Here is a 9,701-nt window from a genome sequence, read left to right on the forward strand (position 1 = left end):
AAAGCTCTGTCAATCAAAAAGAAAGAAAAAGAAAAACTTATGCTCATATGGAAATATGGGGTCATGGTTGGGACAAGTTGTATAGCATCATGTACCATATTACAGGCTGACACTTCAAGCAGTGCCATTCACTCCAGGAATCAGTTCATCACAACATTCTGAAGTCATTTTCGTGGGCGTAAAACTCTCTGATGACTATTCTTCTCAGATATTCCGCGAATCCATTCTATTACCTTATGGTCCTGTAAAGATTTGCTACTTTGGTAAATAGCAGGCATGGATTCTCCTCTCATTATTCCTCTTCTCTATATATTACTCATGCAGAACATGAACATTGCAATTGGCCTAAAATAATAATATGGCTTGTATAGTTCCTCCCTCTCTGTGCCAAACAGAGGATTTGGGAAGCGAAAATCTCCAAAGGCTTGCCAAACAGCTTCAGTTTTACAAACCACCCAAACCAATTGACGAAGTGGAGGAAAATATTGAGCATGGCATAAATGACGTGTCTTCTTCTGTAAAAATGAGGGAGAGAAGAGCAGCTGTTCTGATATGCCTCTTTGAAGATCCTGAGGGTGAGCTAAGAGTTATTCTTACTAGAAGATCAATGAACTTGGCTTCACATCCAGGTAAAACATTTTGACTATATTGGTCTATTTTCACTTTGTACATTTTACGTGTACAAGGTGGGTATAGAACTTCTAAGTTGTTTCCAAAACAGGTGATGTAGCATTGCCAGGTGGGAAAATGGAGGAGGGAGATGAAGATGAATCTGCAACTGCACTGAGGGAAGCCATGGAAGAGATTGGCCTAGATTCTAGTCTAGTTCAAGTTGTTGCTCAACTAGAGTTCTTTTTATCTCAGGTATAGTAACATAGTCAGAATTTGATACTAGCTAGTTACCTGACATTGGATGCAGTCCACCTATTTTTTTGTTGTTGAATTAAATTTTTGCGGTTAGTTCCAAGTGACAAGACGGTTGAGAAATGAGTTCAAGAAGTATAAAATACGTTTGTTATCTATTTAGTTATAAGATTCATAAGCGCAAAAGCACTATAGATCTTGGAAGCGGGCATTGTGCCTCTTTTTGGACCCAAAGCGTATTCAACGGGCTGATTTGAGACTTACTTTGTGAACTATGATGGGATTCACATGTTGTTACTTTGTCAAATTGCCAGTGTTTCAGTTTTAACTCTTGAGTTTTGGTTAATGGTTTCAATCCGCTTTATGGAATTGTCCAATATACAAAATTCCATTCTACTGAAACCAAAGAAAAAAAATTTGGTTATCAAATTTCAATCACCAAATTGTGAAGAAGTATTCCATTCATTTAAATTAGAACTCACTCTCAACTTCATTTATTTTTAATAAATAAATTAACACGAATAAATATAAAGACATCATTTGATAAACAAATCTGATAATACATGTGCATATACTTATTAGAAATGACAATCGCACTAACCGATTGTACTAAGTCTGTGGCATTGTGCTATTATTTGTGCAGCACTTGCTCACAGTTGTCCCTGTAATTGGACTTGTATCCCGGATAGAAGATTTCAAGCCTCTACTCAACGCTGACGAAGTTGATGCTATATTTGATGTCCCATTGGAGATGTTTCTCAAGGTCATGTTAATTCCCATTGCACTCAACAAGAAAATCATGATGCCAATCAGTAGTTAATTAACATTCTCTACTTTCGTGTAGTTCAGAAAGAAAATCACAGATTTGAGGAGAGAGAATGGAGGGGATGGAAGTATGTTGTCCATCATTTTGATTTCGAATCCGAGCAAGGAGAGTTTTTAATATGGGGACTAACTGCAAGCATTCTGATTAGAGCTGCCTCTGTTATCTACCAGCAATCTCCATTCTTCCAAGCACATCTCCCTGACTTCCAAACTTTGCAAAGAGCCTTGCATAGTGTTGACTCTAATGTAGCATGATATATAGTACCCAACTTTCATGAAGTGCTAAAATCGCTTTCAGATACTACAAAACACTTCTAATAAACATTTTGTTGAACTTTCTGAACTATAGGAACATTTCTGGACACTTCCTTGAAATTATTGTAAATTTATGTGCCGTGATCGCAATAGGAGATTATCAGAAACTTCTACGATTGCTTTGGTCAATTGATAATGGTGTGGTAAAATGTAAGCATCTTGCTCATACTTTGATCATTGAAAGTTCTTCTTTTCTTCGAAAATCCGAAGAAAATCATTTAATATCAGTCAAACTATCACCAGCTGCCAACTTCCGTATACAGATAAGCAGACTTAAGCATCTGTCCCCCTTCTATGTTCTACATGTTCCGTACCTTGACTTGGTCAACTTTAGCAGCTTCACCATATATGTCATGGCGGAAATTGGTGCTCAACTGCATTCCACCAAGTCAAAGTCCACCTCCATTCCCATTCTAAGAAGACCAATCTAGTACTGTACTAACAAGGATTATTCATACGAAGCTACCAACGAATACAGATAGTGTTTCCAACCTCACCAACCCAACCCACATATATATACAGAAGCTTCACAATATACACAGAAGCTTCACAAACTACTACTTCTTCTCATAGTTTCGACCATGGCGACCACTACTAGTTTTGCCTACAGTGCAGTCTCCCCGGCAGTCCCAGAGTGGCTAAACAAAGGCGATAACGCCTGGCAGCTCACCGCAGCCACATTGGTTGGGCTGCAGAGCATGCCGGGCCTCATCATCCTCTACGCCAGCATAGTCAAGAAGAAATGGGCCGTCAACTCAGCCTTCATGGCCCTCTACGCCTTCGCCGCCGTCCTAATTTGTTGGGTGCTCGTCGGCTACCGCATGGCCTTTGGAGACCAGCTCCTTCCATTTTGGGGTAAGGGAGCTCCGGCCCTCGGACAGAGATTTCTGATCCACCGAGCCGAGGTGCCCGAAAGCAAGCATTTATCGAGCCCGACGGTAGAGCCGTTTTACCCTATGGCGACGCTTGTGTACTTTCAGTTCACTTTTGCTGCCATCACGTTGATTTTGTTAGCTGGGTCGGTTCTTGGGCGCATGAACATTAAGGCTTGGATGGCTTTTGTCCCTCTTTGGCTCATCTTTTCTTACACTGTTGGGGCCTTTAGTCTCTGGGGTGGAGGGTTCCTCTATCATTGGGGTGTCATTGACTACTCCGGTGGTTATGTTATCCACCTCTCCTCAGGCATCGCGGGTTTCACGGCGGCTTATTGGGTATGAAATAATGAAAACTTTGCTTCAACCAGAAATTTTAGCATGTTATTTGTTAGATTGTTAGATATGAATTTGAGAGTAACATAATATGTGCATCTATGAATCAACACAACTTACAAATGTACTTAGAAGTGTTTCTGAGTTTCTCAATAATTTCTCAATAAAGCACATGTCATGAGCGCTTCTCCTACAAGCATAGAATTTTAATTTTATATTACTTTTAAAACACTTTTTATCTGTTTCTTCAAGTGCTAAAGAAACTACTTGGATCTAATTATCAAGATGCATTATTTTTGAGTCCCTAGTACTCATAAAAACACTGCCAAACTCCTTAGACCATTCAAACCAAATTTAATGTCTTGTTTCATGTATCTTATTAATTATAAATTTAATACTGATGATGATGTTATAGGTTGGTCCAAGGTTGAAGAGTGATAGGGAGAGGTTTCCCCCAAACAACGTTTTGCTTATGCTCGCCGGAGCCGGGCTATTGTGGATGGGGTGGTCGGGTTTCAACGGTGGAGCACCATATGCTGCAAACATCAACGCTTCAATTGCGGTGTTGAACACAAACATATGTGCTGCCACGAGCCTTCTCGTCTGGACTTCTCTAGATGTCATGTTCTTTGGAAAGCCATCGGTGATCGGAGCCGTTCAAGGAATGATGACGGGACTCGTGTGCATTACGCCAGGAGCAGGGTTGGTGCAATCGTGGGCCGCTATAGTGATGGGAATTGCTTCTGGAAGCATTCCATGGGTGTCCATGATGGTTCTTCACAAAAAGTCTTCCCTATTGCAAAAGGTAAAGTTTCCTAGTACTCTTGTGACTTTTCTAGTCTTGCGTTTTCATTCTCATGAGCTGCGTGATTCATACTATTTGAGTATTGACAAGTCACGAAGCATTGGGCAACAACGGCTGCTTGTTCCCATTGTATACAAACTTTTTTTTTTTTTTCCTATTTTAGTTTGTTCAAATCTCGTGTTTTATTTTTCCTTTAATATATTGATCTTGCTTTATCAATGGGGTCACCCTTGCCAATTTTTCAAAGTTGTTGCATTTAGTCATCGCTAAATCATAGTATACTCGGTGTTCAAAAAGAAAAAAATCATAGTATAATTCATTTCTACAATACTAATAGATCCACTCGTCTCATTCTCTTATCCAATATACTTTTCATCAAGTGCTGAATTGACCACAATGTCTAATCCACATTCAAGGGATTAGATTCTCTTAGAAGATTTCACTAATCCTTCATTTTCTTACCATGAAATTGCAACGAATATATATAGATAATATAAAATTACCAAACTTGGTAGTGTCGTTGTTTTGACCATTTGTGTTTCAAGAAGTACAACGTATGCGTAAATACTCTGAACAACCGATTACAATTTTTTGCATCAAATTATAGCAACTATACATGAGAGTAACAATTCTGTGTTTATTTACAGGTAGACGACACCCTAGGCGCATTTCATACACACGCAGTGGCCGGACTCCTGGGGGGACTCCTCACCGGACTCTTTGCCGAGCCAGCTCTCTGCAGGCTCATACTGCCAGTTAGCAACAGCCGCGGTGCCTTCTACGGTGGAAATGGTGGGGTCCAATTCCTGAAACAAATTGTGGCAGCCCTGTTTGTGATTGCTTGGAACATAGTCTCAACCACAATTATTCTTCTGGGTATAAGATGCTTCATACCTTTGAGAATGCCTGATGAAGAGCTTATGATTGGAGACGATGCAGTTCATGGAGAAGAGGCCTATGCTCTTTGGGGTGATGGAGAGAAATATGACCCAACAAAGCATGGTTGGAATACATCTGTGTATGGTGAAGAAATGGCACCGTCTCCATATATCAATGGGGCTAGAGGTGTCACCATTAATTTGTAAGCCAATATGTGTTCAAAGGAGGCTTCTTCTTTCCATGATCACATATCAATATGTCCGTGTAAGTAGAAATTTTGGATATGCTGGTGAAATGCAGTGTTATGGTGCTCGTGTTTGGCGTACGTTGTATCTAGCTAATTGATTTTTACTTTACTTCTAGTCTAGACTTTTTATTACAAATACGAAACTAATCCTGAAGTCAAAAAAAAAAAAAAAATCATGACATTTTAACAGAAATTTAGTACAACCCAGACAGTGAGATAGTCAAATGCGCCTAGGGTGTTATGTGTGCATATGAAATGCAAATGCTTTTTACCAATTCAAAACCAACCCCACATTGAAAAGATTAATCCTTAGATCTTTAATGCATGGTTGCAATTGAAAGTAGATTAAAACATAGTACGGAATCTATTTCAAATAGTAAGGAATCCAATTCTCAAAACCCTATACAAAATTTTTTGCTGCTTGAATCACAAGAAATCATAGACATTTTAACAGAAATTTAGAACAACAGAAACAGTGAGATGGTGAAATGCACCTAGGGTGTCATACGTGCGTATGAAATGCAAATTCTTTTACCAATCCAAAACTAGCCCCACATAGAAAAGATTAACCCTCAGATCTTTACTGCACTCTTGCAATTGAAAGTCGAATAAAACAATATATTTCGAATATCTACTTCCCGAAATCCTACAGAAAATTTATTACTGCTTGAATAACAAGATTTTTGAAGTATTGAAACTTCTTAGATGATGGAAGCTGTAAAGATCGGTTCAGCATGTGAAACAATCCACAGAAAGCAAACTAATTTAACTGTCCACTTCTCTTCAATCACATGGTACGGTAAATCAAAAATAGTTTTAAATGTCAACTGGAAAGGATCCAGAATTAGACTAAGGAGACCAACATCGTCACCCGACCACGACCAGCAATAAAATTAGTGCACAAAATCCTGACCACTCGTGTTTCAAACTTTCAATCATCCTCCAGAATTCATAAAGAATTGGTAGCGTGAGCCTCACGGTAAACCCCACCTCAACAACAACTTACAGTCGCACTCAAACCCAACAAACCTTATCATCACAAAATGCTTTCTCCAATATTCAACACCATCCTGGATCTCTTTATCCATAACCGACTGTTCAATATTATTGCCACCAGGTTTAATGGTGGACTAAAGTCTAAAGGTAACACCAAGTTTCAAAAATGGAAGATTATGGAATGACAATACAAATCCATACGGTCTTCAGTTTATGAAAAAGATCATGAGCAGCTTAGCAGGCCCAATACAAATCCAAGATGTACCATTATCATCCATTCTTATGCCGATGCTCCTATACGGTCATCAGTCTGTTATACAGTAAAACTAGAACTAAGAAAGTGAGGCGCCAGTGCCGAAAAATAGCTATTTTTACCAGATATTCTATGTTCCATGATGAATTTGTAACCAGATAAGTTGAACTTTCCACTAATCAAACTTCTCCCAGTCCTCAGTTACTTCTGTGGAAGATGGCATTGGGGTTGGGGCACTCAGGCTACCCATGCCGGAGTCAAAGGTCTCCCATTTGGTTGTTACGGAGACAGCATTGCCATTTTGTGAAGTGACACCGTTGCTGTTCTGAGGAGTCACACCATTGCTATTGTTGTTCATCGGATAGGAGTTCTTCGCCTTTAGAGTGTCCAGTGTATCCACAAGGTTCTGGACACGACGTACCTGTTTAAGAAAGATATGTAATACCAATTACAGCAGATTTCTAATAGTACATGCAACTTCAAAGCCTATAATGTAACCATTACAAATGCTCTCAAATCTTCTAAAACTATTCACGTTACCCACTTCTCCTATCTGCGACACAAAACTCATTTATTAGGACTTGGCATTACAAAAAAACATAAAATAGGATCATGACACAACCGCCACTTGTAGTGTAGTGGTAACTCTTCCCCTTTATAAGCACAGTAGAGTATATAGTTGAATCTCCAAACAGGGAGAACGGTTTTCAGGTAGGGGAAGGCTGAAATAAAGGGAAAGAACTGGATCAATATTTAGAGGAGAATTAGATCAATATTATGAGTAGCCTCTCTGTCAAAAATGCCTACTGCAACATATGCTACCCTAGAAGGATGTGAGCGTCAATCACAAGACACACACACCAAAACCCTTAAATTTTTGGGAAGTCATCTAAACAGTGGAAGCCCTCCAGTGGGATTCAACTGAATGGGAAGTCATCAAAATTGGCTGTCGATGGACAATATGTACAAAACTACAAACAGATTGCAAAAGCAATCCAGTGTATGACATTGCAAATTGCACAACAAGCTGGCCTTGGCAAGGACTGAGAACAATACATATGCATCACAGCCTTCCTCATAGATCTCGCACACCCAGCAATACAAAATCCTGGTGACTCTTTTAACTTCCAAAGATAGAAGCCTAAATAGAATCCTCACTGAGAATCCCTCCTCATACTTTAGCAGCATTGCCAATACACCACTGGAATATGTCAAAGTTGATAAGTACATGCTACAATAAAAGAATTTTCACCTGCCTAACATCTGCACTCTGAAACACCCTCCCCCCAACGTTGTTGATCATGTTGACTTCATCATGTGGTCAACGCAATCAATGGATGCAAGAATCCACCACATCCCAGCAGGTGAAAAAATTTTGTTACAAAAGATTAGGTGTATGATGCATAAAACACAATACATTATTTTCCATGAGATCAAACAACAACCGACACAAAAACTAACAACTTGAGGATCAAAATGATGGAAAGTCAAACTTGACAATTCAGAAACTGCAATGCTAAAGATGCAAACCTCAGCCTTCCGCTTCATCCTAGCTTCTCCTTCCGCTTTGATGCCATCCAGTTTCAGCAACTGCCTCATGAGCAACTCTGTCGACACAGCAAAATCCTTATCGGAAACCTTGGTTCCACCATTGACAACCACACCCAAAGCAGAAACCTAAAAACAAGAAGTAAACAATCAATATATACGAGTCCCGTATATATCTAGCAATTTAATGAAACAAATGGATACATGGTTCTCACCCCCTCTGCGAGGCTGTCAACCTCGGCTCTGACTCCAGCAATTGCTTCAAATGCCTTTGCCTCTGCTGCATCACTCAACATCTCATTGCTCTCATTCACCTCCCCAACGTTCCTCTCTTTCCTTTTCGGTTCCTGCAAGAGCATAACCCTGGAATTATCCCTCACACCGGCCGCGTCTAAATGCTCCTCATCCTCCTTCTCTTTCCCCCTGAACAACAGCTTCTGCTCCTCCGGCTTCACCCCGGTCTTCTCTGAAACAAGTCCCTTCAATTCCCCTATCAATCATCAAAGTTCCAAAACAATCAAACACCTATCCACTTTCACATACGAACACACTATAATCAATCAATAGCTTAATCACTGAAAAAAAAAAAAACCCTAACAATTCCAAACTAACAACAATTCAATTGAGACTGAAGTGCATCGCAGCAGTACCGAAAGTGGAGTGGGCCGGGAGGTTGATGACGTGGTGGGCCGAGCCGTGATAGACGCGGATCGTGATGTTGGGCCCACGGGCGGCGGAGTCGTCGTCATAGTCGCGGCGCTGGACGCACATCCCGCCGGGTCGGAGCTCCGGGTCGAAGTCCTCGTTCGGAGCGTTGACCGGCGAAGCGTTCGGAGTCGGATCCATGGTGGTCGGAAGGGAGTGTGGTAATCTGGAAGTGGAGAGGGTGTGAGAAATTGGGGGTTTTCTAAGTCGGGTGGTTTGGCGGGTGTAGAGTGGATAGAGTTAAAAAAATAAAAAAAATAGAAAGAATGGGTTTTAGGTTATAACGTGCTGACGGTCTTCGTAGATAGCGGCGTTACGGTGGGTCGGTTCCCATTCCATAACTGCCTTTCCGAAGACAAAGGTTGACCACCGTAGCTTCACTCCCTGGCCCAATGTAGATTGGGAGCCCAAACAGCTTTTCGTCATTTTTTTTTTTTTAAACAACTGTTTTTAGTCAAAATGATAAAAAAAACTCCATCTTAGACTCAGTTTTTTTTTTTTTGGTCAAAGATCTTAGACTCAGTTTTAGTATATGATAAATCAGGTCAAAGTTATTCATTATGTTAAAACAGTACATAAGTTTATGACTATGTTAAATCAGTCAATAAGCTTATGAGTTTATGTTAAATTAGTTCACTTAATGATAATTTTTAGTCTGATTCTACCCTTGAAGCCAAAATACCCGTCACTAGCCATGTCATATTGCATGTCATCAATGGTGAAACAACCAGGTCTAGAGCGATCTTCTGAATTCACAAAGTCACTGTCACTGGCCATGTCATATTACATGTCATTGGCCATGTCCAATATTGATCACAAGTCAATAGACAAGTCACTGGCCAACACAAAAACATATATAATCTCACATCCACAACAAAAATGATTCAAAGAAGGAATCAACGATCCTGCTTTCTCATACGTATACTTTGGATATATTCAACACAGCATGTCACTAGCCTAGTAAATGTTAACGCATGTAGACAGAAACACCGGTGCATGATTTTTTAAAAGATACATTGTCTCATAGTCCAACCCAAAGGGATAAAAGATCAAATC

General features: G+C 40.0%; 3 protein-coding genes across 5 annotated transcripts; 2 read left to right on the forward strand and 1 right to left on the reverse strand.

The window, feature by feature from the left end:
* The first annotated feature begins 324 nt into the window (after positions 1-324).
* Positions 325-2,035, forward strand: LOC133720257 (nudix hydrolase 15, mitochondrial-like). 3 transcript variants are annotated; one of them, XM_062146471.1, is made up of 4 exons: positions 325-629; positions 722-864; positions 1,508-1,627; positions 1,709-2,035. In XM_062146471.1, the coding sequence occupies exons 1-4, from the start codon at positions 359-361 to the stop codon at positions 1,805-1,807; spliced, it is 633 nt and encodes a 210-aa protein (XP_062002455.1). In that variant the 5' UTR covers positions 325-358; the 3' UTR covers positions 1,808-2,035. The 3 variants fall into 3 exon arrangements, with proteins under 3 accessions (XP_062002455.1, XP_062002453.1, XP_062002454.1); XM_062146469.1 differs by having other exon boundaries at positions 1,714-2,035; XM_062146470.1 differs by having other exon boundaries at positions 740-864; positions 1,714-2,035.
* A 155-nt stretch (positions 2,036-2,190) lies between these two features.
* On the forward strand, positions 2,191-5,258 carry LOC133720255 (ammonium transporter 2). Its single transcript, XM_062146467.1, has 3 exons — positions 2,191-3,215; positions 3,628-4,017; positions 4,665-5,258. Exons 1-3 carry the CDS (start codon positions 2,586-2,588, stop codon positions 5,100-5,102), a joined length of 1,458 nt encoding a protein of 485 aa, XP_062002451.1. The 5' UTR covers positions 2,191-2,585; the 3' UTR covers positions 5,103-5,258.
* Positions 5,259-6,297: 1,039 nt separating this feature from the next.
* Positions 6,298-8,898, reverse strand: LOC133720256 (BAG family molecular chaperone regulator 4). Its single transcript, XM_062146468.1, has 4 exons — positions 8,591-8,898; positions 8,156-8,430; positions 7,923-8,069; positions 6,298-6,813 (listed from the first exon to the last, which is right to left on the reverse strand). The coding sequence occupies exons 1-4, from the start codon at positions 8,784-8,786 to the stop codon at positions 6,568-6,570; spliced, it is 864 nt and encodes a 287-aa protein (XP_062002452.1). The 5' UTR covers positions 8,787-8,898; the 3' UTR covers positions 6,298-6,567.
* Between the last annotated feature and the right edge of the window lie 803 nt (positions 8,899-9,701).

The sequence above is a fragment of the Rosa rugosa genome, chromosome 7, assembly GCF_958449725.1.
Source record: "Rosa rugosa chromosome 7, drRosRugo1.1, whole genome shotgun sequence".
NCBI classification, from domain to species: domain Eukaryota; kingdom Viridiplantae; phylum Streptophyta; class Magnoliopsida; order Rosales; family Rosaceae; genus Rosa; species Rosa rugosa.

What these genes read in the sequence shown, in the direction of transcription:
- LOC133720255 (XM_062146467.1), top strand. Translation starts at nt 2,586, where the DNA reads ATGGCGACCACTACTAGTTTTGCCTACAGTGCAGTCTCCCCGGCAGTC. An exon ending in GTTTCACGGCGGCTTATTGG is followed by an intron (nt 3,216 to 3,627) that starts GTATGAAATAAT and finishes ATGATGTTATAG; the next exon opens with GTTGGTCCAAGGTTGAAGAG. An exon ending in AGTCTTCCCTATTGCAAAAG is followed by an intron (nt 4,018 to 4,664) that starts GTAAAGTTTCCT and finishes GTTTATTTACAG; the next exon opens with GTAGACGACACCCTAGGCGC.
- LOC133720257 (XM_062146469.1), top strand. Translation starts at nt 359, where the DNA reads ATGGCTTGTATAGTTCCTCCCTCTCTGTGCCAAACAGAGGATTTGGGA. An exon ending in GAACTTGGCTTCACATCCAG is followed by an intron (nt 630 to 721) that starts GTAAAACATTTT and finishes TTTCCAAAACAG; the next exon opens with GTGATGTAGCATTGCCAGGT. An exon ending in TAGAGTTCTTTTTATCTCAG is followed by an intron (nt 865 to 1,507) that starts GTATAGTAACAT and finishes TTATTTGTGCAG; the next exon opens with CACTTGCTCACAGTTGTCCC.
- LOC133720256 (XM_062146468.1), bottom strand. Translation starts at nt 8,786, where the DNA reads ATGGATCCGACTCCGAACGCTTCGCCGGTCAACGCTCCGAACGAGGAC. An exon ending in CCCGGCCCACTCCACTTTCG is followed by an intron (nt 8,431 to 8,590) that starts GTACTGCTGCGA and finishes GATGATTGATAG; the next exon opens with GGGAATTGAAGGGACTTGTT. An exon ending in TTGACAGCCTCGCAGAGGGG is followed by an intron (nt 8,070 to 8,155) that starts GTGAGAACCATG and finishes TCTTGTTTTTAG; the next exon opens with GTTTCTGCTTTGGGTGTGGT.